This window comes from Triturus cristatus, chromosome 11, assembly GCF_964204655.1.
Source record: "Triturus cristatus chromosome 11, aTriCri1.1, whole genome shotgun sequence".
Taxonomy (NCBI): domain Eukaryota; kingdom Metazoa; phylum Chordata; class Amphibia; order Caudata; family Salamandridae; genus Triturus; species Triturus cristatus.
This window is the reverse complement of record NC_140594.1, coordinates 137166383-137193913: the sequence shown is the minus strand read 5'-3', so window position 1 is coordinate 137193913 and position 27531 is coordinate 137166383. Positions and strand designations below refer to the sequence as shown.

The window sequence follows — 27531 nt, the reverse complement described above, 5'->3', positions numbered from 1 at the left end:
CAAAATATTTATCATTTTGTTCATGCACGTAAGGATCAAAAATAACGTAATTGCCAAAAGTCAGCTTGTGGTGCACATTGGAAGAAAGGAACATAGAAAGTGAAAAAACACCATGAAAAATCACCAGATTAGCTCAATGACGAGCCTGCTCCTGTCACGCTATCCCTCTCCCGCCCCCGCCCAGTCCCGCTGAATAGGCTGTTTGCAAAACACCAAAGTTGGTGAGTCTCCACCTGATCAGGGACACTTCACACATTTGACTTCGAAGGAGCAGTATCTCTCTGTTTCACTCTTGATGCCAGCTAAGAAGGCCTTGCCTGCCTCCATACTGCATTGTCAACCCAGAGTTTCAAACAAAATCCCAGAAATGCTGGAATGTTCAAATTGTTCAGCTTTTTTTTCACACATAGAAAGGCGGACCAGATCGCCATATAGCGGTCAGAGCTCTTTTAGAGAGAAGCCATCTTGTGTCCCACCCGGCCATGTAACTGCTACCCGACCAATCACAAACCACCCCCCCTTTCCTTTGCGCCATTACAAAATGTGGGCTGAATTTCAGCAGTCTGTATAATCTAATTAATTGAAATGTGGTTTCTAGATGAGATCTTAAGATCAAAATATTAACATGAGCAATTTAGTCTTAGAAAGGTAGTTATAGACTGTGTTTTAACATTCAAGGATAAAATACCAAATCTTGCTTCCTGATGCAGTTCCTTGGTTTTGTTGTTTGTGAAGGAAGTAGGGAAGGATGCTGAAGTGCATTTCCATCTTTTTAGTATGTTCCCTCTTTGGACAAAAACCAGTAACGAAAGGAGCACTCAGCATTTGTGTAATTATAATTCAGAGAGTAGCCTTTCAGTGAGAGTGTGCCTCGAGTATAAGTGTTAAAAGCTTATCAGAGTAAGTTTTTGGCTTTTGAAAGGTTTATAGTGTGCCTCCAGCAAGCCCCACCCTGATGAGGGCGATGCAAAACACTATGAAGTTAAACATTTATAAAACCCTTCATCAGTGGGAATTAAAACTTGTATTATGCCAGTACCATTAGAACACAATAATTACTGTGGAAAGGCCATGCAAAATGCAAAGGTTTGTGCTTGCGTCCAGTCCAAGGCGGGATTTGTGCCAGGCCACTCAGTCTGAAATAGCATTCCAACGCTTCAGTGCTGTCCTCTAAAAGGATTGCCTACTTATCCTGAACGTTTGTGGATTAGACCTGGGTTGAAAAGTAAGTCTGATCTCTCTTACAACTTTACATTTTGAGTACCCCATTGTCCTGAAAACACTGCACCTACTGTACCAACTGGTTCCTGTTGGACTTGGCCCTTTTGGCAGGTCACCCCTAAACTGGCCTGCCCTCCCATAGGAATGCATGGGGGATATGTGTGTCCATGGTTATTCCTGGTATGAGAGGAGTGCAGGGGCGAGTTTAGTATGTATGAGTTTGTGAGAGTAAATGCTGCGGTGTGTGCAGATGTATGGTGACTGGTGGAGAAGTGCCACTTTTAGAAGTTGGCATTTCTGTGTGCTATGGGTCTGCCTGCCTGATGTGGAGTGCATGTCTGACTTGTGAGTGACAGAAGCTGAGGGGTGTGGGTGGCTCCAGGAGACAGGGTGAGTCAGCCCAGTGGTGAATAGAGAGATCTGCATCTAGATGGGAGGGAGGAGTTGCACCTGGGACCTGAATAAGGCTGTACCTTCCCTCCACAATGCTGGCTCCGCCCCCTGTGGTGCGTCTGATCACTGAGCCCCCACCTGACAAAGGGGAGAGGAGCTGGGCAAAACAGAGTGCTCCAAATCCCCTCTAAAGCCTGCATTTGGTAACCGAGCCCCGTGGGGCTCACACGCACATGGTTGGTGCCCGCTTCGGGGCACATTGTCGGTGCTCACAGCTGCCCCACTTGTCAGAGGGCATCTGCAACGCTTGGGCAAGTTTTGGTTTCTTTCTGAGTCCCTGAGCGGGACTCCAGCGTAACTTGCACAGTTGTGCCAGTACTCTCTTGGGCCATTCCTTTTTAGAAGTCCCGGAGTGGGACTTGGGGCCATTTCAGTTTGAGAGTCCCAGTGTGGACTCCTCAGGCCCCCACAGTGCCAGTGCTTGTTTTGTTGTTTTTCCAGCTGCCCTGCAAAAGCGCAGGCAGCTGCAACGTGGGGCATTTTTGGTGATAGAGTCCCAGAGAGGGCTCAGGGGGCACGCTGGTGCCCGTGCTCCTTTTCACAACTGCCCAGCAATTAGTGAGCAGCTGCTACTTTTAGGCAAGTTCATTGCGCACTTTTCTTTGCTGCTTTTGCAGCCCGCCCTGACATTCTGGACATTGGGCATTTTGAGCCCCTGTGAGAGGCCAGTTGGCCTCGGGCCAGTGTCAGTGCGTTGTGCCCCCGATTGGGGCACACTGTTTTATGCCAATTTATTTCCTAAGGTTTATGCTGGGTATTGCATAATGTATTTATGCTTGTGATGCCTATTGCGTTCTCCTAATCTGTTTTATGCCTCATGATTCTTACATAATGTACGTTTGAGGTTGGTGCCTAGTGTGTGATCCTAGTATGGTTTAAGCCTAATATGATAATGCTGAGGTCATTCTTGTGCCAGTAGTTACTGGTTGTGCTCTACATTTACTATTTGTGCTACAATTACTGGTGGTGTTCTACGTTTATGATAAATCTTACTTTTACTATTTCTACTAAGTGATGATTCTGACGGTGGTCCATGTGGCCCTGTCGTGTATATAATCCCCTGTAAATATTGCCCAGTGCCAGTGGCACAGTGTATATTGTGTGATTACCATCTAATGTGTTTTATAATAATACAAAGGCTATTTTTGATATAACCTTGTGTGGAGTTCCTTTTGTGGTGTGCCTAGTGTGGTGTGTGTGTGTGCAAACGCTTTACACATTGCCTCCGGGATAAGCCTGACTGCTCGTGCCAAGCTACCAAGGGGGTGAGCAGGGGTTATCGTTGGCGTGTAACTCCCTTTCCCTGACTAGAGTGGTGGTCTCTGCATGGCTTTGGTGCAAGCCTTTACCAACCAGAGTTCCCACACAGGCCGTAATATGAATCTACACTTTCTCAACCATGCACAATAAACTGGAATCTTACCAGTGCTGCGTTTTCCTTGTTGCTGTTCTTCCTGTCCTTCTCTTTCCCCTTTTGTGTTCTTTAGCTCAAGCTTAACACAATAATAATAATTTGTAAAGCACAAGTGTGTCACCCATTAAGAGTTTCAAGGCGCTGGGGGCCATCGGGGAGATTAAGTGAGTCATTTCCCTGAGTCGCATGGTGTTGAGTTGAGCTGCACCCGGCGCCAGGGATCGAACCGCAAGCCTCGTGGTCTGGAGTCAGCAGCTCTGGGCGCTGTGACACACTTCTAACCCATATTGTGGCCTTCCATAAAACGAAGCAGGGCTTAGAGCCCACCCGTGGATTACCACTGGCTTATTTTATTGTCACACTTATTTTCTTGTTTTCTGTTCAAGAACTTCCTTGTTTTTAGCCTATCCAAGTTGGGATTTTCTGTCCCATGAAGCATGGCCGCCTTGCCATCTTTGATTTGATTGTCTTCTTTCTGTGCTTCCACTGCTGTGTTTGAGGAAACTACTTTTTTCTTTTTGTAAGGCTCTACGGGAGAGTGCATGTGTTTTCCAGCTGCCTCCCTTGTGCTTTTTCTCCCTAGGCACCCACTTGTGGGTATTTGCTTTTATCATCTGCCACTGACCTTCTTCCATGACCTGCAGAATCTGTAAGGCCAAGTAAAATACCTCTGCAAATGCAAGCTCTTCCTTCTGTAACAGGCCAGCAACTGACAACGTAACTTGTAGTTTGCAATTTTCAAAAATTTGTAGAATGGTGCCTTTTAACCAGTGTAAGAGGTATTTTGAGTACTACTCCAATTGCGGTCGAGCAACTTCAATTCAGTTAATGTTGTAGAAATGGTAGTCCTGGTTCTCACATCTCCTGAATGGGCTTGGCCAACATGTTTGTTAATGCTGTTAATTTGAAAGGCCTACAGGGGCCTTAAATTAATGGACAGACCTACATTTGTTTTTATCTTTTCACAATAATTTTGGCTCTTTCTATAAAGCACTTTGGAATGCATCTGCATGTGTTAAATACCTTCACAGTAAAATTGCCCTTAGGTTCATCTGTCAGAAAATGAAGTACAAATGGTGATGGCAAGTTATAAAAGCAAATCTTGTTGGTTGGCGCGTGATGTGCTCAATCTCCCGTAGTGCCCCATTGTTGGTACTATTTCTGCCCTGCATGTGTTGTTTAAGAGGCCATGTTGTCAAACTGTGCAGAATGCTTTCTGGCCACATGTTCTCGTTTTCAAGCCGCCAGCTGCAACTTGTTTTCTTTTTTTTCTTTCAGACCACAAAAGAAGAGATGGGGAACACCAGCAGTGAACGCGGTGGAATGGAGCGGCCAGGGGGGCAGAAGACCCCCCGGCGTGACAGTGGTGGGGGAGCCATAACCACAAAAGGGGATAGACCAAAAATCCTAATGGATAGCCCCGAAGATGCCGACATGTTCCAGTCTGAAGACATTAAGGTAACCAAGTTGGTCAGGAGCCTTATTTTTTCAGCACTAAGGAGTACTGAAAGATCAGACTACAGCTTTCTGTGGTTTAATGTCTTTGACTTGCGGTGGAAGTAATTTATGCTGAACTACTCTTTAGATATTGGTGGTACCAGTCCTGCTTTAAGCAAACTCCAAATGAGTACCCTTTGTGGTTAAACTGCAGATTTGCTTGTTTCAAAGCATTGCTTCTGAACGCTTGTTCTCCAACACTTTACATTTCCTTCATATATTTGAAGAGGTGTGTTTCTTTATTTCTGTTAGCTGAAATAGCTTCGGGGCTGAGGTCTAGAGTGAGGAATGAAAGAAGAAAAAAGAGGGAGAGGAAAGTAAAGGCAGGGACATGCCAACTTTGTCAAACACTAAAAAAAGACCACATTTTGTAACCCTTTTTGAATGTCAACTGGTTTTGATGGTTCGAACAGAAGGAGGAAAATTGTTCAAAGGTACTGTTCCCATGAATGGTAGTTTTTTGTAGGGATGGGTGGAACTTGCTGAGTTTCACTCTGTGGAATTCCAGGGAGTTACATGAAAACGATGCGAGATTCCATGAAGTTCCGCAAGTGGGTGGAAATTGGCACGTCACGCTGATTTTTATCGCTGGGAGCTTGTCTCGCGTGTGCTCAATCAGACCGAATGGCAGCACTCCAGAGGGCTCTTTGTGGCACTACACAGCACGCCACAGGGCGCTGCTTCTTCGCTGCTATTCTAGTACATTTTCTACTTAAGCAGTAGCTTTCTCACCGTGAACGGTCTCGCCGGGTGCCCACCTAGTGCCCGAAAATGGCACTAGTAGATGCCAGATCTCGCTCACGACAACTTACTGTTGGTTAGCCACATGGGAGTAAAAAACTTGGCTATGCGTGAGTTGGCAGAGTTTGACTGCAACTCTTCGTTACAAGCGTAACACGTTGAAATAAAAAAGTGATTTATAAAGCGCAGTGCAATTACCCGAAGGTGTCAAGGCGCTAACTCGTCACGTAAACATATGCTGTAAGATCTTAATTCAAAGTCAAAGGTTAAACAGCCAAGTCTTTTGCGCTTTCCTGAAGCCTAACAGGTGAAGAGAGTTCCAAAATCTGGTTGTACCGACCAGAAAGCTTCTGCCGCCCCAGGAGTTTTTCTTAAACCTAGGAACCACCAAATTGTGGGACTGAACTGAGCGTAGATGGTGTGTGGGAATGTAGAGACTAAGGTTTTGCTTGAAGAAGGCTGGTTCTATGTCATGGGTTGCTTTAAACTCAATACATCGCTTCACTGGTAACCAATGTAATTCTTTTAGAACGTCAGTGGCAGATTTGTGCTTGGGAATCTTCATCAAGATACATGCAGCAGCATTTTGCACAATCTGTAGTTTAGTCAAGCATTTCCTGAGGTTGATAAAAAAGAACGTTGCAGCAATCCGCTCTGGATAAGACCAGAGCAGAGATCACCAGCTTGCGTAGATTAATAGGAATGAATGAAGGGAGAATTTTTCTGAGTAGTTTTAGGGTATTAAAGGAAGCGGGGGTAATCTGGCTAACATGACCTCCAAAGGTGAGCTTGGCATCAAAGGTGTCTCCTAGGTTTTTTACTTTGAGGGGCTGGGCATGGGGCCCAGTTCTGATGGCCAGAGGGCTGCGGACCAAAAAGTGGTGTTGCTGCCAAAGAGTAGAACTTCTTTTTTGTTGGAATTTAACTTCAGACAGTTGGTGGCCATCCAGTCCACCACTTGGCTGAGGAAGGTATAGAACTGGGATGCTGTGTCCGATAGTGAGCCTATCACTGATGCCACAATTTGGGTGTCATCGGCATATGAGATGGCTGTGAAGCCCAGAGATCTAATCAGCTGCGCCAATGGGGCGACATAGCCGTTAAAAACAGTAGGGCTCATGACGTCGTGCCAAAACTTCATGAACTCTGCCAGCAGAGCAGATTTTATTGCCTACCCCTAGTTTTTTGTAGTCTGCTCTGCTGAGGCAGATCATTTTCACTGATGACCCTTTTGTTAAAAAGGTATGATTTTCTGTCATATGTAATTGTGCTTACTTTCCAGCTAGAAGTGTCAGAGAAGCAAATTTCGATAGAAGGATTTTGAATGACCTGCCATATTAAGTGGCTTGTTAGGCCCACATTAAATGGTCTTTAGACTGCCTCTAAAGGATTTGGGGATTATGCCAGCTCTTTGCTCATGGTGGGAGGGCTGTTCATCTCAGCACATCTCAGAAACCCTGTCTACTTGGAGATCAGAAAATATAAGTCAGATTTGAGGATTGCTGACATTTGTGCTAGCCTCACTGGTTATCCCATAAATGCTTGAAATGGGCTCTGCCTTTAAAGTGACCACCCGTTGAAGAGAAAAGAGCAGTTCCCTTAACCGGTCCTGCTTTACTAAAAATCACCAACAGTAAGCATTCTAGAATGTTGCTTTGGTTGTTGTCAGCTTAGTATTTGCGGCTAATTGTGAAATCATTCACCGAATGGCCCTTGTAGGCTCTGAGGCGAAGCTGTGGAAGAGAAGTAGAGGCAATCATTGGCCTAGGTTATGACTTACTTCCTACTCCATGGCATTTTAACATATAGAAGAGGACTATTTCTGTTCTCCTACTGTGCAAGGAAAGTACTAAGAATTTGCCCTAGACTATAAGGCAGCTGGTTTTTGTAGAAATCAATATTGAGTGATATTTGTTGAATGGCAAAGGCAGATACTACCTCTAGCATCTACTAGCGGAAGAGTTATTCAGCCTACAAAAATGTACCTCTAATAGTCAACCACCCTTTAGCTGCCCTTTTATTAAACGTCGGAGGAATCTTTTTTGTGCAGAAATGTCAATTATTTGAGTAGCTCGTTACTACTTAAAAAAATCTGATTTTGTTCCGTACATGTTAACGCCCATCTGTTACCCCAAAAGTATTATGAGTAAAGATGACTTTTTCACAGCAGCCACTTTGTTCCTTGCCCGGAAACCTATTTAGTCAGTCCATAATGTAAATGCAAAGTCGCTTTGAGATCTCGTTTTCTTACTTAAAGACTTAAAGATCAATGCATACTGAACCCTTCATTTATGAAAATTGTTGGTGGATTCTAGCCATCTTCGGATAAGGACGAATTCCTGGCTTGGCAGCATGATATGGAAGTGAATGACAAAACTCCTACTCAAGCACGTCCAACTGTCTTCCGTTGGACAGGTGGAGGCAAGGAGATTTATCTTTCTGGATCTTTCAACAACTGGAGCAAAATCCCTCTCATACGAAGGTAAGACTGTATTGCTCAGATAAATGTAAGACATCAGTACCTAAAACTGTTATGTATGGAGAGTTGTTCTTTTATCTATTGACTGTGCTGCACCCAGGTGCACTCTGTCCGTTGACTCCTCATGATTGCTAATCACTGGTTTGCATGACTTCATATTATATAATGTAACCTCTGTCCACCCACGCCTCTCAAACTCTGTCGGCTTGTTCATGTTTTGAATGCTGTAGGCAGAATTTAGTTATTGAATTAATAATAGGTGAAATATATTGATATACCCAGAAAGAAAGAAAGGAATTCAATAAGGATTGGGAAAAATGGAAATTGAAACTAAAGGGGAGATACTGATAAAGGGTCAAGTAATGAGGTGTTACAGATCCCACGCAGTGTGTTAAAATTAAGACTTTGATAAGAACAAAAGTGAAAGCTAGAGAAGACCCAAAGAGGGAACAGAAAGACTATTGCAAATTGTCCAAGGATGCGTTTGGTGGTCTGTACCAAGTTTAGGTTTCACATGCAGCAGTAAAGAGGGAGCTGCACTAATACCAGTATTTCAACCATCCCAGTTTGTATAGGGCAACATGTAGCATGTATCCTAATGTGTGCGATGGTCTGCATCCTTTTTTGAGTTTTATTAGAGTACATCAAAGTTACAGACCTTTTTCAAACGACAAAGTACCCGAGTCTGTCCATGGTATTAGTTGCATACACTGAGATGCATTGGGCTAAAGATTATAAATTACTTTATAGGCTCAGTAAAGAAATTGTAACAGATCACTCTGGGATGAGAATGGATGTCGTAGACCATTTAAGCATGCAAAGAGCATGGGGTTTGATTAAAATGTAATGTTTGTTTAAACAACTTTGCTGTTTGGTCTTTGGACAATGAAGACTGTTATAAAAGGATTGTGAACCATGTCTTTATCAGTATTTTCTTCTTTTCTTAAGCCAAAATAACTTTGTAGCTATCTTGGATCTGCCGGAGGGGGAGCACCAGTACAAGTTTTATGTGGATGGCCAATGGACACACGATCCTTCTGAGGTACTATTTCTGTGAACTCTTTTGCAGTACTGTGCCACTATTTAATTGTAGTGTAACTTGTGGGCATCCCCCGTTTTTTGTTGTTATCCCCATTTGTTTCTGATCTCATCCTGTACAGCACAGAAGATCGCTCTGCCCTTCAATTTTGAAATGTCTTTCCTCCCTGGCATCAAATTCATGAACCTTGTCCATCGCAGCATCCTTAAGACATTATTCTTTAATTTTTTTCAGCCCGTAGTAACAAGTCAACTAGGCACTGTGAACAACCTCATTCAGGTGAAAAAAACCGACTTTGAAGTGTTTGATGCTTTAATGGTAGATTCACAAAAGGGCTCCGACCCATCAGGTAGGAATATATTTTGTTTTCAATTTTGTTTAAAAATGGTCTTTTGATTAGTGGTATGCACGATTTATTTTGGACAAATGTTTGTTTTCTACTAAGAGTTGGGTCCATTTCTTGGTATCACTTAATTTACTACATGGAAATTGACTATGCCTCGTATTTTTCTTTTTTTACAAATGAGATAACTGCCTTGAACTGTTGAATCTTTCTCTGCAGAGTGTGATTTGAGGCGACTTTTGTATGGTTGGATGTTTCAGGTTTGACTTCATGTGCCTTCAAACTAGTTGCTGTCCTTTGGGGACACTGAATTTGCTTGGTGTTTGTAATTAGTTGAGTTATCTTTTGCATTTTGTTGTTTGTGCCGGGATGAATTGTCTCCTATTTCACTTGTTGTGTATGAAATACGGGCTGCCTGTGGCTATAGGTGGTTTGGATTAACCTCTGATTCTGGTTACGTAGTTAGGGACCTCATCAGAATTTGTGATTTTCGCTGTTGGAGGCTTGCCCCTGCCGCCTTGGGATGGCTCTAAGATGGCATTGGTGTTTGCCATGTGGATGGTTACATTTTTGTTTGATTATTTACGAGGAAGGAAAACAACTCTGGGTCTCTACATGGTAGTTCAGAATGCTGCGGATTAATCTTGTGCTTTGTTTCGTATTGGTGATCCCGCACACAAGACCTGTGCTGATTTATTATGACTGTTATGTTTGTCTTTGTTTCTCTGCAAATGTGTCAATGTTCAAAATGCTGTTGAAGTGGGAGAGGGAATAGCCCAGTTTGTCTTAGCTGAAGGGACTGGCGAGGCTGCAGGGGCATTGTAGGGTTCTGTCCCTCAGAACCATGCAACAGCTTCTTACTGTGACAGTCAACATTTTTTGTTTAACTCATTGAAGGGTGGGTGCTGCTGGGGTACACACACATTGGGACAGGACCCAATTCTTAATGTGGCATGTGCCTATCAGGTGTCTTCACCCAAGAGCCATCAAAATGAGGGAAATTGATCCGAACATATGATAGTTTTGTGCCTAATATATGTCTGTAAGTTCTTGGGGTAAAGAATCCCGAAGTCAGATGTATGTTTTCAATATGATATTCTGTATTTATTTGCTGCCAGAAATAAACAAAAATGAACAGCCGACGCATGTTTCTCCCATGTGGCTGGTAGGCCAAGGGCTTTCTGAAGGCAGAACATCTTAGAGGTATATGGTCAAGAAGTCTTGTTAATGAAATTGTGGTTGAAGGAAGGCTTAGTTCGAGCACAAATTACTAATTGCGTGCTAGGGCGAGGAAAGTCTCTGTGGTCAGGTAATGTTAAAGCGCTTTTTCACCTTGAATAACTCACAATTTCAGGTACTATCTTGCCTCCGATCATTGCTGCTGTATTGTTACTGAAACAATGTTTTGTGCTGTTAAACCGATGTTAGCATTTAGGGCTTGATTTAGAGTTTGGCAGATGGATACCGCATCACAAATTTGTCGGATATCCCATCCGCCTTTTTTACAAGTGATGTAGGATGTATAATACACATATAATAAACCAGACAGGAAATCCTATCTGATGTGATGGAGTAACCTATTCCCCTAACTCTGAATCAGGCCTCTGGGTGCCATGTTAGCAGGAGGTCTGCCGGTGACTGTTGCTTACATGTTGGCAAAGAGTCTCTCTGCTGCTGTGTTTGCGCTAATTATCCGTCTCTGTCTGCCACATTGACATTATCTGTGCTGCTGGATTGGAGTTGAATCTCAGGATTGGATCCCCATCTCTGGCTGTCATGTTGGCACTGAGCTTTCGTTATTTGCAGCCATCGCTGCATGGAGTCTTTGCTTCCAGGCCCAGTTACCTTGATTGCACTGAATGTATATGTGTCTCGCTAGCATTGAATCTATGCTGGTTGCTCTCATGTTATCACTAAATCTCTGGTTATGGCTGTTGAAAATCTGTTCCATATTGAATCACAACAAACACAACACCCTGCCTACCTTGTACTGCCGCCGGCACAGCGTAACATGTCACGTCTGGGTATGAAGCACCTAATAAATGATCAAATAAAAAATGTTGGCACTAAATATTGGTCTCTGTCATATTGCCATGGAGTCCGTGCCTCTAATTGTTGTAGCTTGCTGTATTGACACCTAATTTAGATTTTTGGTGGTTGCTTCAATATGGGCCTTGAATTTCTTCCTGTTAGTACAAAGTAGGCACTAAATTGTCTTCTTGCCAAATGGCCGCCAGATAAAGATTCTTTCACACACAAAAAATGAAGTGTTCCTGTGGCTTAGCCCTGTTTGTGCATGCTTGAGCTGTGTCCTGCAGCAGCCAGAGGTGTGAGAGATCACGATTCACTGAGTGCAGGCCAGACCAAAGCTCTTAAACTGGGAATAGCTTGTAAAATGAAGTGTACAATTGCATTTAACATGTTTTCCCACTAACAGCCACCCTTTCCACATTTAACAGGAGTGAGTGCTTAAAGTGAGACTTGCTTGCATTCTATATTGTCTTACTTTCCTGAATAACTGACTGCAGTGGACAAGCCTTTGAAAATGAATGACAATGGGGCATCATTATGTTGTAGTATATTATACTTCGGCAGATCAGGAAATACACATACTTCAGTTGCTGTCACATGAAGCACTTGTGTACTAATTTAGTAGCAGTATAAACCCCTTACCTTTGTTGTGTTTAAGTTATTTGTAGTAGATGCCTGTGTGTAAAATTACCAGTTACACAACAGCTTCCCCTTACATTTCATATGCCTGTGATCATGTAATCAGTAGTGCTCCCATTGCACACAACGTACCCTCAATGTACACTCCCATATGTATCTTTTAGACGCTCTGTTTGTTATAACTGTCCGCCTCTTCCTTGTAGTATTAGAATGCAGGCAACACTTAACAAATGGATCGGATAATTGTTTGATACTCAAAACAGGCGATATTTTAACCTTCATGAAATACTATGATACTGTAGCATTTTTAGCTCAAGTTATTCAAGATGTTTTGTACTTCACAAAACCTATTGCACTGCAGTTACTTTGGAGCACTTGGCTATAGAAAAAGCCCGGCTAGTGGTTTATACTATGAGTCTTTTAGTGATTACCTGCTCTTGAAAGGTGGTTGAAATAAATGTATTCTGACCTTGGTTTCTAGGAGATGGACGGAAGGTGGTGCTTAGTATGGGGAGTAGGGTGGTATGTGTTTGTGGCAGGTCAATAGGTGCCTGTCCTGGAGTGATGTGGGTGCACAGTCCTGGAGTGATGTGGGTGCACAGTCCAGCCTTCTTTGATTGCTGCATCGTCCATATCTCATTGGCCAACTAGATCCTTTCTGGTCTTATGCATGGTTCTTCTTTTTCTGCTCAGTTCTGCATATCTGTTGTGGGCCATGGACCATCTGACTATGCAGCAAACTTAGATTGGGTAGTTTAATAGCTTGTGCCATGGAAATAGTAGTTCGTTCCAGTTTTGAGCACACCCCACTGCCAGTGTTAATCGGGTTGGTATTTTATTTTTATATTAGAGACTTCCAAGTTGGTATAGTTGATATGCTCCTTAACATACACTGGCCTTTCTGTTTGGAGATCCAAGACGTGCTTGATGTGCTAATCCATCTGCCACGCAGAATTAGTTGCGTTATTTAACATTTATAGAGCATGCAGGCACCTGTGAAGGTGTTATTTTGCTAAGAAAGACTGAGAAGGAAGCATCAGAAACCTTGTGCCAGTGCTCAGACAAGATAGAAAAAGAAAAACTAGGTTTTGCAATGTGAATCTTTTAGTAGGTTCTCAGACTTTTTCTTAAGGACACAGGTGAAGTGAAGTCAAAGCGTTCCACAATGATGGGGGTAAGAGCAATACACTTTTATCTCCACAACATTGCTTTTTAAGCAGAGGCATTTTGTTCACACACAAGTTGTGAAAAATAATTTGCACCGGGTAAAATGTTTTAAAAGTGATTCTTGCTTGCACTGGCAGCCAGTAAAGTTGGCTGTGGACAAGTTTAGCATGACTGATTCTTCGAGCCCCAAGAAGCGGTGTAGCTGCAAGTTAATGAATGAAGTGCAGCTCCTAGACTTTTATTTTGGTAGCCCCAAAAAAGGAATTTATGTAATCCAAGATGGAACAGATATAAACAGACACTGAAATGAGTCTCCTGTCATCACTTGATTGTGGCAGGACTTTTAAGGGTCATCTCAGATAGCAAGCACCTGCAAAAATGACAAAGAAATTTGTGTAGGCAAGGTGAAGCCCCTGTGGAAAGCAGGATATTTTGTCTGTAAATGGCAGGCAAAACAGTGCTTCCGGAACTTGTTTTTATGTATGTATTAACAGTAAATGAAAAAATAAAGTGTGCCGAGTAGAATCGAAGTTCTTAGTAATGACTCAAAGCTTGAGAAATCACTTGTTTTAGCAGAAAATGCATTTGGGAGGGTTTGACCAGGTTAATCAACAAATAGTTTCTCCTGTATCATACTTGGATGTATTTATAAATTGTTGAAGGTTTGTTAGCAACTGGTAAACCCCCTTCTCTCAAGTGGGTATATAAATAAGCAATTAAATGCTCCATGTAGCATATTAAGCTGTAAGCATATTTATCAAATGCGGGTAAAATCTGTATAAGGCTTCTCGTTGGTAAAAAAAAATACCAAAAAAGCAATGCTCCAGGAAATTCTATATACTTGTTCTTTCCCATGTGTTAATGAATTTCCAATGGGATTCTCATATTAATTTAAAATTCAAGCGATCTCTTTTTAGGCGAATACCCTTTGTCAGAAAGCACTTAATCTGAATGTTTCTGTGTGATCTAAAATATTAAAGCAAATAGGATTGTATGAAGAAAACTGCCTAGAAACCGTAGGGTCACTGATAATTGTGTAACCAAAACTTTCAGTCTTTCTGTACTAAATTAGTATCTTATTACATTCAGGCAACAGGTTAAAGACATTTCAAGTCACTTACACATTTGTGTTATTACTGAAGTTGTCTCTCTGCAAATTAAAGACATTTCTCTTTTTATACATCTGTATTTTTGTTGTTCAAGTCCGACAGCTTCATAATAGGTAAACTCAGATTAATGAACTGTTTCATAATGGTGTTTGCTAGAACTAAAGCATTCTCTGTGTCCGTGTAAAATGTTTTTTTCTTCTTTTGCAAATAAAGAATTTCCAACTAAGTCATTGTTATCAATTCACAATATTGCCTGATTTGGTTCTTGCTAGGGATATGTGTATATCAGTCAATTGGCAATAAATGTAAAAATATTCCACCTCTTACATTAATGGTATGTTAATAAATCCCTTCATAAACATATTTCTAATGAGTGTTATGTCATTTTTTTTTGGTGGTGTTCTCTTGGGGCATTCATCTCGAAATCATTAATTTACTATATTAGATAACCTGTCTGTCAGTAACAGGCTAATGAACTTTCAAGTCATTTAAACGTTTGCGTTATCATTATAAAAATTGTGGCCCCAAATCAAACATTTTTCATTTCACATCTGTAGTCTTGTTGTTTAAGTCAAACTGTTACATAATAGCATGTAACTGGATGATGTTTTGATTTTAGCATTAATACCCAAGAGAACAGAGACAACATAGAAATGAAACAAAATGACATGACATTTATTACAAAAGATAAATCTGAAACAAAATGACATGACATTTATTACAAAAGATAAATCAATCACGTTTTGATTACATAGTTTTTGGTTCTTCTACCATATCTAGATATGTTTGTTGACACAATAACTGTTTCCTTTGATATCTTATGTTTTGTTTTCACAGAAACATTCTGATAAGGTGACTCTTTATGAAGGATATTCACCTGAAAGGGCGTTACCTTGAATTCTAAATTTATATGAAAATCCGATTGGTAATTCATTAACAAATGTGGACTAAGAAATGTATAGGATCCTGTGGATTATTACCTTGGGGTGGTTCTTATCAATGAAAAACTTAATGCTCATGGGGACACAGATTTTTTAAACTGGTATTAATAGGCATGTGTACTGCCGGGCAAGGTACTTGGAATACTTCATTTTAGTTTTTGACCTGCCCCCTACTCCCTTTTACCCCTCTCCACTTAATTTGCTTTGCATTTTAGAATGTGAAACTGGTTAAATCTCTAGCCAATGGGAAGCCAGAGAAACCTCCTTGAGACGTTTGTCCTGTAGCTTTTCAAAAAATTACTAGACCTAAAAGAGTCTTACAAAGAGGGACTGGAGTATGAGTGCATCTCGGAGCTTTTTATTTCCGATGGTTAACCGCAAAATTCCTCTACTGTGACATTTTCTCCATTAATAAAATAGTTTACTTTAAAATGTGCCACTTTACAATGAAGGATAGACACTTGTTCTTAATTCTAATGCTTCTGTTGTATTCCTATATCAATTAATTTCAAGTTCCAGAATCCACCTTCGTTAGTGAGAGCAAAGTTTAAGTTACTGTTCTGAAAACAGATGGAACCAGCAAACAAGTTGAAGTCTTTGATTTTTTTAAAATTTTTTTAAATGATTTAATCAACAATTTTTGCTTCTTCCTCAGAGCTTTCTAGTTCACCACCCGGGCCCTACCACCAAGATCCTTATACTTGTAAATTAGAGGAACGCTTCAAATCGCCACCCATTCTACCTCCACATCTCCTTCAAGTCATCCTGAACAAGGACACCGGCATTTCGGCAAGTACCAGAGCTTGGGCTATGTAATTCATATCATATTAAATTGATGGGCATACAAAAAGTGGAGCATTCATGTGCTTGAGAATGGGGGGGGGGGAGAGGATATGTGCTTGGCAGATTTTTTGGGTGTAGGGAGGTGGGATGGTTGGGCTGTTCTCTATTGGATCAAAAGAGATATTTTGGATCTGTGTAAATTGTTATCTTTGCAGTAATAGCTAGTATGGGAGAGGGAATTATCAGTTTCAAGCTTTGTATGAGGATATATTGTACATCTTTATCGAATATATTTGATTGACATGTACAATACCTCAAAGATAAGTTTGTTTACTGGACAGTTTATTTACTTGGGGAATCAAGCCTACTACAGTCACACAGGAGAAAATATACATTGCGGATGTGGCTTGCCATGGAAAATGGCATCATTCTTCTAAATAAGCTCTCAAATAATAATCTTGTTTAGATTCTTGAATCGTCTCAAAGGATGCTGCGGATGGTAACCACGCAAGTGTAAATTTGCAAAGCCTTTCTTACAGGCTTTTTGATATTGTATGAAAAACACACTTTCACAAAGGTCGCGAAAATGTTGGCTTTGCCCCCAAAAATGTTTTGGCTTGGATATAATTATGTAATTATTATTTTTCTTGCAGTGCCATTTTACGTAGAAAATCGTGTTTAGAAGCTAAACGTGGCAAATATTCTGCGTACATGTTCCATGTTGGCTAGTTTTGATAACAGTGAAATAAATTATCTTTCTAATGGGTGAAAATTATGATGCAATGTGGGCAAAAACTTTGCAAGGTTAAACAGGAAAACTTCACAACTTTTGTGAAGGGAGAAAAATGGAAAGTGGGCAAAACTTGGCTGGTGAAAAAACTCCTTTGACATCCCTATTTGTATCTACATTTGGTTAGCTGTTTCGCCTCTACTCCTGCCTTGCGGAACTCCCCTCTAAGATGCATCCATCTTGCAAGACAGTGCTAAAAACGTATATTTTAAATTACCTCTCTTTTACAACTTGGGCTAGTTTAGAGAGCCCCAACAAGAGACCCTTCACCTGCTGCGGAAGTGGTTCTTTGACATACCAAAGGTTAGGACTTTGAAGCGTTAGACTGGAGAGTTTTATCCATTGGCTGTAGAGTGTTTGTTAAGTTCATAACACTCTTGACAATTCAAGATGCATTGAAGGAGCCTGGATAGTCAGAATATGACTTCCATTTGTATTCCATACTTGATTAAGCATTTTATAGGGTTAATTGTCCTTAAAGGATAGTAGAATCCTCCAGTAACTGCAAAGTGTGAATACTCCGGCCTCTACTGCATGCTCTATCTTTGCCCTTAAAATATCTGATCCGGATTTTGTCATCCACAGCAAACAGAACAGGCTCCATATCAGGGATAGTGGGATAATATAATTATTCCCCATCAAACACGCTCTCCCCTCCCCACACAGCCTTGGTCATATCTCAGGAAAGTCTGTGAATAAAGTGACACCGTGGACCCAAAGCGGACATCTTCAAGTTTAGAGAGGCAGAACAATATTTTATGCCTAGAAGTAGGCTCTTTCGCTGAAAGAACAACGGACTTATGGAAATGCTCTGTAAAGAAACCATTATTAGATGGGTCTGACTGAAAATTGCATCCTATGTTCTTTCAAATCGCCAACTTTACCATGACAAATCTGTACTAAGCGCTCCTAAGTCAAGTCTTATTTTTCTTTTGTTGGATCTTTGAAAGTTTCTTGCAGATCCGCCAGGTGGGCAGGGATTTCGAAAAACCTAATTACTTCATTCTAATTCCCATTGCAGGAATTGGGATGAGTCACAGAAAAGATGGCTGGGCAGAAATACACCAGATTTGGCATGCACACAGATAATCAGTTTCCTATATGTAAATTTCCCTATTTAGTGAAAATCCATTCAGTAATTTTTCAAAGGAAACCTCATACTTTGTAAGACAGACGTGAAAGTGTTTATTTTATTTGTATGTTGATCTGACTGTTCGGTTCATAGGTACCTTGCAGACACTGGATTAGTGAAACATATTTCGACATTAAAAAGGTTCTGGTTGGCTGAAATGCCAACGTTTCCTTTTATGCATTTTATGGTTCGGAACTTCAGTCTGGGTTGTGAATACCAGAAATCAGATTCCCAAGGGAGAACCGAAAATGTTTGTTCAGACTAAAATGATGATATGGAATCTGTCCGCCAAACTATGTTGCATGAAAGAATTAGAGTGATTCTTGTTGGGGGCAAGGTAAGCACAACGTTCCCATCGGGTTGGCCTACACCTCTTAGTTGTGGATAAATTCCACCACTCAAAAGTGTAGTTTGCAAACTTTAAATATAAATCCGTATGCATTCAGTCACCATTTTGGGAATACCGTGATGCACTTAAATTGAATGCGGACACTAAAAAGTGCACAAATTAGACACAGGCCTCTAATACTCATGGTCTGTGTTGTAGGTTGCAGGTTTGGAAACTTCATTTGGTCGAAGACTGCCAGACGTCACAGTTGTCTAGTTGTGAAAGATGTTTTAGAGACCTGTCAATAGGACACCTTCAATGCAACTCCACCCATTGCTTTTCCATTGACTATTTGTTTTGTGTAGGAAGGTGGAATCTGACTAATGGTTGCCCCCAACTTTTTGCCTGGTATTGGAGTGGTTTTGACTAGTCTGGCTGGGATCCTGCTATCCAGGACCCCAGCCTATCTGCTTTCTCCTTAAAACTAATGTGAAGTACCCTAGGTACAAACCAATTGGATGCTGAGGGTGCCCTGACAGTCCCTTGTAGAAGGTACCCTAGGTACCCAGGGCATGGGTCCCTCAGTAGGCCTACCAGGGCTGCAGCACTTATTGTGCCACCCTGGGACAGCCATACAAACTGACACCACCAGACCACTACTGTAGTCTGGGTAAGGTGGTGCTAGCACCCCTTACAGGGATATAGGTACCCTATATCCCACCCCATTACAACACATGTACTCTCATGGGTCACCCCTATGGCAGGCCTTGCTAATCCTACAAGGCAGGGTGCTGAGGTATGTGTGAGGGGGGACCCCTACATGAGTAGGGCCTCCTTGCAACCTTCGTAAAATCATTGCTTGGTTGTTTGTAGTGTAGCCATACCATATACTCTTAACCGCATTATAAGCCTATCGCGATAGCGTGATAACTTGAGAATGGCTACACAGAACCATATCGTGTTTGGTGTCAAACATGTAAGAATGGATATGGGAAAAGCGGAAGAATTTAGACACCAATTTAAAAGTGCACATGTAGTACAAAATGGCTACTACCCGCCACCCACACGACTCTGGCTGGCTGTTGCTGGGGAAAACCCCAGCCTCGCCAGCTGGACAATAGGGCTCCTGTGGCAGGGAGGTGCTAGCATCTCCCCAGACAGGATAATGTGGATTGGAACAGGGTGGGTGCACCAAATGTCCTTTCAGAGTTGCACGTAGGCAGCTGCAGAGCCTTAATTCTGCATACACCGCTTGGAACCGGTTCAGGGGCATCCTGCCCCTCGCCCAGGCGGGAAACACACAAAGGGGAGAGGGTGTAGCCACCCTTTCCCGCCTCACCACTCATTGGTGGACACTACTCTGGACACTCCCCTAATCTTGGGGATAAAGGTGAATAACGTGGCCCCAGAGCCTCAGATTAATCTTGAAACTTTACAGTCTTGACCTTCGACTTGCTGCTGCCCAGCTGACGGAAGAAATCTCCCTTGGGATAAAGGAATTATCCCCCTGCTTGGCAGGCACCTGAAACACTGCAAGTGACCTGGTTGGAACCTCGCTGCTCCTACGGACTTCGACGACTTCCAGCACCCTTGAGGTGGGTTTCCTAAGCATCCCAGAGGCCAGTGAGCGTGCTCAGCAAACCTGAGTACCGTGGACCGCGTTGGTGCCGAGATTCCCAATACCCCAGGACACCGGCCACCTCTTGCGTAGCACACGACCCTGACCAGTGGGGAAGTTGTACTTTGGCCCATTATTGACCCAACCACTAAGCATCATTTGTGCCAAAGATCAGCGCCCCAGCCCCCTCCGGTGGCCCGTGGGCTCCCTTTTACGCACTCCATTTTGCTGCCTTCCGCGGTCCCTTGTCTCTCGACTTGTGGGCCCGAGCGGAGGACAATCTCGACAACTAAGAGTTCCCCTGGTTGCTCCAGGCCTGCTCTACAGTCTCTCCAAAGGAGACCTCTCACAGACCTCGTGGGTCTGCACCAGTAGCTGATTTGTTCATCTTGCGTGGGTTGCGGTTGCCAAGGCTTAGTGGATCCAATCCAGACACTAACACCGCAGCGACCCTCATCCGACGTGGGACAGTCGCCCTCCAGAAGCTGGCCTTCCTTGAAGCCACCCGGAGCCCGTGGCTGCAGATCCAAGCTACACCTCTTTCCACTTGAAGCACCCGACATCGAAGGGCTCTTTGCTTTGAGCTCCCTGGTCACTGTGCCGTGACCCAGACTCTGTCCCCTCTGCTTTCAGGTTCTTCTCTACAACTTCTACAACTTCAATCTTCACGGCATCATCGACGCGTTTGGCTAGCAGCACTTTTGAACATTTTCCCATTGAAAATCAGCCCGCGACCCGACGTCGAAAACGACCTATGCACCCGGCTTCCCTGGGGCAGGTAACAGTGGTACCTCGGTACTCTCGTGGTAGTGGGCTCCTCAAAAGCTTAAGTCTAAAGTTTTAACTTTGTAGTCCTGCTAGAAGGGACTTTAATCTGTGTAAATCAAACCGCGACATTCTCCATAGGCTTTAATAGAGATCCCGATAGCAGCTATTTCCACTGCACGCGCCTCCCGTGGGTCCCCTTCCTCATAACCTGGGGTGGATTCTTAAGGGGCCAGCGATCCTAAATGCCCTAGGCATTGTCTGTAGAATTGTCGTGGTTCTTATACCACTTTTTTGATATATGGTTTGGTCCCCCCCTGGGGCCCTGTGATTCCTGTGCTATTTATTGTGTTTATAAATGCTTGTTTGAATTGTAACTTTGCCACTAGCCTCATAAAGAGACTGTGGGATTCTGTCTAGAATAAATACATATATTTTATATATATACCTGTGTGGGCTACTCTTCCATTTTGTTATTCAAGAAGTTATTATGGTAAAACAATAAGCTTAACACTCCTTCAAGACTTAGCCTGAAGGCTGCTCTCCACAGCTACCACTAGGATAGCTTTCTTTAAAGGTTGTCTTAAACCTATCATCAATAAGAGTCGAATTGGACTGGTGCAAGGTGTCCCCTATAACTAGGAGACAGCATATGCCAGGCCAACTTCTCACATTTTGTCACTCTTAATTTCTTGCTTTCTATTCCACAATTGTATCTGCTTTAGCTGGTCCATCTTGTCTCTGTGCCTGCCTTTGAGAATAGTGTATTTTACCATCTCTCTGACTGGCTCCTTGTATCCTTCTACAAGTTTCTGGTTTTGGGGATTTTTATTTTCTTTTCGTAAAAACACTGCATGAGAGTGCATGCACCCCCCCCCCCTCCTTCTCTGTGTGTTCCCAATTCTTCCAGCACATTTCTTTTCATAACATTATAAAAATGTCATTTTCCTGAACTTTGTCCTTTAAGCCGCTCTCCCATCCCCTTGCACTTTTTGTTTTTTGTTTCCACCCCTCCATGTTGCACTTTTTGTTTTTGCTTCCACCCTTCCATGTTGCGCTGTCTCCGTTTGCTTCCCTTCCGACATCCTTGTGTTGCTTCCACCCACTCTCCCTGTTGCCCTCCCTCCTGTTGCTTCCCTGCCCTTTGTGGTAAGGTAGGTAATACTTTATTGTACAGTTAATTAAAACCATTACAAACCATCATCAATAAAAACAGTTTCGTGTGTCTATAACAGCCATAACAAATTACGATAATACTGTGGTAGGGTGTAAGTAAAAACTGCGATTAAAAGGTGCTGAAGCTAAAACTGTTTAAAATACAGGCAGGATTTGAAAGTGGCCCACAAACTGGCTCACTTCTATCAAACCATTGAAAAACTTTGCATGGTTGGGCTAGCTTACATTCCCATTCAAATTCAGTTAATTATTGCAGTCCATAATCTGCCTGGATAACAAAAAGTTATCCTCTACGTAAGCTTGTGCTTTGTAGCAATAAAAGCTCAATGGATACCGAAAATGCCAGCTGAGCCCTCGTTCCCATCCGATTGTTTTGGCTCTAAGGGTACAAGTGTTACGCTGGGTTCCGTCACTGTCCTTCCTGCTTTTTTGCTAATGTGAGTGCTGAGCCTTCTTCATGCAGGTTGTGGAGCTGGCTTCTGCTCTACAGCCAAATCAATTTGGCTTTTTCTGTTTATTCTTTCACTTTGTTAAGGTGGGCATCTACGACTTATAAGTATTTTACCGGTCGACAGCTCAGTTGGACTTCATCACCGGAGAAGCATGCCAGGACTGCTTGCCTGCATGTCCTTATCCGTTTTTTGTTGAATAGTGGTCTCAAAAGGTTCCGGCGATCTTGTAGCAGATCCTTACAGATGGTGATGAGGTGTATGGTGTTTTCTTCGCCGTTGCTACAAAGGAGGCACTTTGCTGGCATTGAGGGACGCAGCCAAGGGGCCAAGTGGTTTACAGTGGGCAACAGTCCTAGGCGAAATCTCAAAAACTTCTCTTTTGTCTTTTTGGTGAAGCTGGTCTGAAGATATGTTTGGGGCCTGAGTTTAGTGTAAGATTGTATGGTTAGCCAGCCATGTGCTCGCTCCGCCAGTAAGGCTTTGTCCTGCAAGAGAGATTCTTTTTTGACAATGTTATTTACTGCTTTTTTGAAGCCCGCAAAGGGCCCTCGGAGATCCCATAGTTGACGCAACCCCAGGTTTTTTTTATTGCGTCCTCCAGGTAAAGCCTCGCAGGGCAGTTTTCTTTAGTTTGCAGTTCCTTCCACAGGAGAGCGTTGAGTGTTTCTCCCCTGCTTATTTTGTACCAGCTTTTAAAATACACTCCTTTGCGTGCCAGCTCTTCCTTTGCGAGCCCAAATTCGAGTCTAATCTGCACGGGTGATGTGTACCTCGACAAGCCAAAGATCATGCGCAATTATCTTGTTACCGTACCATCTACCGTTTCAGCGTCCCTTCCTCTCATCGCTTCCGTAGGTGATAGATGGGATCAGTTTTGCCTGAATCACCTTTATTAGAGGGAGGAGGCTTGGTCCAGTGATCTTATTTTTTAGGTTTCTTAAAGATACCGCAGTCATTAATCCTCTCTTTTTTTATTTCATCGCATTGTGGCTTAAAGCTGCCCTTGGAGTCTAGAATGACCCCCAGGTATGTGTAATTGCTTGCAACATCCAGCTTCCTTGAGTCCAAAAACCAGTTGTTCGTTATTTTCTTTTTACGATTAGTGATGCACATGACTTTAGTTTTTTATTGATTGATTCAGAGTTTTAGAACACAGCTTTCCAAACATTTCATGTTGGTGACACACGTTTTGGAGATGCATCATTTTGGGACACAGTAAGGCAGTGTAGCGAGTGAGCGTAGCAAGCAAGCCCGAACCACTTAATGGGGTTCGGGGGGATTCTCCCCCCGGAAGAAAATTTTGACATAAAAGTGGGCAAATGGTGCATTTTCAAGCAAAGTTGAGACCATGAGGTTGAACACAGGCCCCCGCAGCGGATGCCTTCGTCCACTGAGCCACCAGACCCAGCATATTTTCTCTCTCCCTCTCCCTCTCCCCCCCCTCTCCCTCTTCTCCCTCCCCCTCCCCCTCTCTGTCAGTCTCTCTCTGTCTCTCACCTCACCCCAGCATCCCGGGCGCACACACAGCCGCACCCGAGTACTTCGCATGTCTTTAAAAGACCATTTACTGGGAGATGTTATGCAATAGATGAGGCATAGTGAGAACAAAGCTTTCAAAGGTGTGCGTCTTAATTAGCAGCAGTTATGTGCTAAGTGCCCGTTAATACCAGTGTCATCCCGCGACACACCCACCATTTGCAGGTGACACAGTACTGTTGCGGGAGACACAGTTTGGAAAGCTCTGTTTTAGAATATTGCGATGTGATGTCCAACAGTCGCTGTAGTCCTATCGGAGTCCGGCTGATCAGCACCAGATCATCCGCGTAGGATAAATTGGACAGCTGGGTGCCCTCTAACTTGGGTGCATGGGAATTACATTCGTTCAGCAAGATTGACAGTTCGGCCATGAAAAGATTAAATAATGTTGGTGCGATCACGCATCCTTGTTTTACCCCTGTGCTTGTAGGGATCTTCCTGGATAAAAATTCCCTTGCGCCTAGTTTGACCTGGACCCGGGTATTACTGTGCAAGAGAATTAATTGGTTTAACAGCAGCTGGGGATTTTAAATTTTCTGTAATTTTTGCCACAGCATGTTTCTATTGACATGGTCAAAGGCAGAGCTATAGTCTATATAGCACAGGTATAAAGGTTGTTTTGCCGCAAGTGCGGAGTCAATCAAAAGCGATAGGGCTAGTATGTTAGTGGTCGTCCCCATGTTTTTGCAGAAGCCGGTTTGATTGTATGGGATTGCTGTTGTATCTTCCACCCAAGATGTTAGCTTTGTGATTCTGCCCTACATGTCTTTTCCCACCTGCATTCTTCCCCTCCCTACCTACTTGTATTACTTTTTTCTTTTTTTACCAATCCAACTTGGATATATAAACAAAAAGAAAAAAACACGTTATTTTGTAGGTGCGCATGCTTGGCATGCACACCTACAAAATGACGCAGCTGGTCACGTAGGCTTTTTCCCCCCGTTTATTAGCCACACTGCAAAGCGTTGTGGATGCTATGTAGCATTGCTAAAGCCATTAGCAAAGCCAATAGCTCCTAAAGGTGAGACATTTTGATGTTGCAAATTCTTGTTTTATGGTTTGTGAATTTAAAAAGGTTTGAGGATATAAAAGAGAAAAGTAAAACTGTCCATGCTCAAATGGCTGTGGAGGGCGTTTTGCCTTGTGCCTCTTGCCTGTTGCAAACAGCCCAAGCTAAAAAAAATAGCAGGCCAAAGCAAATTACCTAAAAACTTTTAGTTCAAGGAAAGTCGTGACTTTTTACTTGGAAGACAAAATGTGTTGCATTAAAATAAAAAATAGATATGGTTATAACTAAAAACGTGAAGCACACTGAAATTCCCCAGCTACATGACCATAGCCCATGTTATGTTATGTTATGTTAACAGAAGCTTATAAAGCGCACAGTCACCGGAAGGTTTCATGGCGCTGATCATTGAATGTGTCAAGGGGAGACGAGCTATGCGTAGACTTGCTCAAACAGCCAGGTCTTGAGCGCCTTTCTGAACCCCATCAGGTTATCGTGCATCCCGATGGCCAGTGGTAAAGAGTTCCAAGGGGCAAGGTAGGAGAACCTGCACCCTCCCTGACGTTTGAGTTTGATGACAGGGATAGTTAGTAGTTTAAGATGGGCTGACCGTAGGTTACGGAGTGGTACATGCTTTACAATCATGTGGCTAATGAATTTGGGGCTCCTGCAGTGCAAGACCTTGAAAATTAGGCTTCCAGGCTTAAAAGCTGCACGTTGGGCAATAGGTAGCCAATGCAGTTCGGCTTGTAGGGGACTGGCCGATTGCGATTTGGGTTGTTTATAGATTAATCTCGCTGCCTGGTTCTGTACTATCTGTAAGCATTTGAGTAGGAACAGAGGCAGGCCGAGATAGATCGAATTAGAAAAGTCGAGATGCGATAGTACGAGGGCTATCACAACCTGTATGAGTGCTGAATGAGTCAGCAGATGGGCGATTTTCCTGATTTTCCGCAATTGGAAAACACAGGAGGAGACCACTGTCCCCACCTGTCCTCTAAGCGAGAGATCTGCATTTAAGGTGACTCCCAGGCTTTTCACGGAGGGTGAGGAAGTGGGGGCTGGTCCTAGTTCAGTCGGCCAATAGTGTGGGCCCCAGGCGATCTCACTCTTCCCCGGCAAGACTAATTCTGTCTTGTCGGGGTTGAGCTTAAGGTTGTTGATCCATCCATCGCTGAATGTGAAGCATAGTTGCTAGGAATTCAAGGGCAGAGTCCGGGGAGTCCAATGTGAAGATGAGCTGAAGATCGTCTGCATAATTGAAGGTGGTTATCTTCCTGTTTTTTAAGGAGTTAATCAAGGGCATTAAATAGAGATTAAATAAGTGTGGGGAAAGGGACGAGCCCTGAGGAACACCGCATGTGGTGGCGATCTTAGGAGCGGTAAAAGGACCAAGTCGGACTGCTTGTGTTCTGCCTTCAAGGAAGGACTTGATCCAGCTTTATGCAGAACCCTGTATGCCGGCCTGTTCAACACGGGCCAACAGAATGTTATGGTCAACCGTGTCGAACGCGGCCGACAGATCCAGGAGCACCAAGGCCTGAGGGACGCCCTTGTCTGCGTTTGCTCTCAAGGTGTCCAGTACTGCGAGGATTACAGACTCAGTTGAGTGAGCGGGCCGAAAGCCAGCTTGTTTAGGCTGTAGGTGTTCTGACTGTTCGATGAAATTAGAGAGGCACCTAGCGACATGGGCCTCTAGAATCTTGGCCAAAAAGGGGAGGAGAGAGATGGGGCGATAATTAGAAGGATTCAGGGGGTCAGCCCCTGTTTTTTTTTAGAAGAGGGTCCACTATTGCGTTCTTGAAGGCAGTGGGGACCTTGCCTTGAAGATGAGACTCGTTTAGGAAGGGAAGCACGCTGTGAGGGAGGGCAGACAAAGCATCCCTTAGGATGTGAGGTGGGCAGCAGTCATTAGGGGAGCCAGATTTAACGCGAACCATCACATCTGATAGGGTCTGAGGACATATGACAGGGAAGTGATCCATGGTAGCTGAGTTTGTTGGCAGGTTGTCCAGGTTTTCCATGCTAAGGATAGTAGGAATGCTGGCTGTGATAATGGAGATTTTGTCCAAAAAATAATTGTTCAAAGAGTTGCATAGATCTTGGGTAGGTGTCTGATTGGGGAGAGTTCTTTCAACTTTGCCCATTTCAGTAACTATGGTGAAGATTTCCATCGGCTTATTGTGGACATTTAATATTCTGGCCGAAAAATAGGTCGCTTTGGCTTCCAGTATGGCTTTCTTATACTCTTTGCGAGCTAGAGAAAACTGCAATTTGTCCTCAATGGAATATCTTAGCCTCCATTTTCTTTCTTTTTGACGTAAAGTGTGTCCCTTTACATGGGTGGGGGAGGATAAGTGTTGAACTTGGTTCAAGTTAGAAAGTAGTTCAGATAGTTCTGCAGCATGTGGCCCACCAAGGGCATTGTTAAACCAATAATTCAAGTCACCTATAAGCATGACATTAGCATAGTTCGTGACAAGGTTGGCCATTTGTTCGCTCAGGGAGAGCGGGAAGGTAGGCATATCCTGAAGGGGTCAGTAGATTAGCACGAAGATGAGATAACCGGTGGTGGCATCAAGTTTAATAACTATATTCTCTACCTCTGGGAGAACAAGAGGAGTACGGGTGGTAAACTTGTAGTGTTTGTGTATGATAGCGGCAACACTGCCACCAGTCTTACCAGAGGGCCGATTAGCAGCTTGCCTAGGTTTTGGGCCACACCGTTTGCATAGCACCCTAAGATGTCCGGCGCAGAATCTTGGGTAAGCCAGGTTTCTGTGATCAGAAGGACATCTGGTTTTTCAGAGGTGAGCAGCAAAAAGATGTCTAGCTGGTGTTTGACCAAAGAGCGAGTGTTAAGATAGAGGA

The 27531-nt window shown here is 43.2% G+C and overlaps 1 protein-coding gene across 1 annotated transcript in view; it reads left to right on the top strand.

Annotated features, from left to right (window-relative positions):
* The window catches only part of PRKAB1 (protein kinase AMP-activated non-catalytic subunit beta 1), a 106563-nt gene that overhangs the window by 30778 nt on the left and 48254 nt on the right, over positions 1–27531 (top strand). Inside the window, exons 2-6 of the mRNA XM_085636260.1 lie at positions 4367–4546; positions 7642–7808; positions 8754–8847; positions 9079–9193; positions 15730–15863. Of these exons, the coding sequence (XP_085492386.1) occupies positions 4382–4546; positions 7642–7808; positions 8754–8847; positions 9079–9193; positions 15730–15863 (675 nt within the window). The 5' untranslated portion in view covers positions 4367–4381. The remainder of the gene's footprint in view (positions 1–4366; positions 4547–7641; positions 7809–8753; positions 8848–9078; positions 9194–15729; positions 15864–27531) is intronic.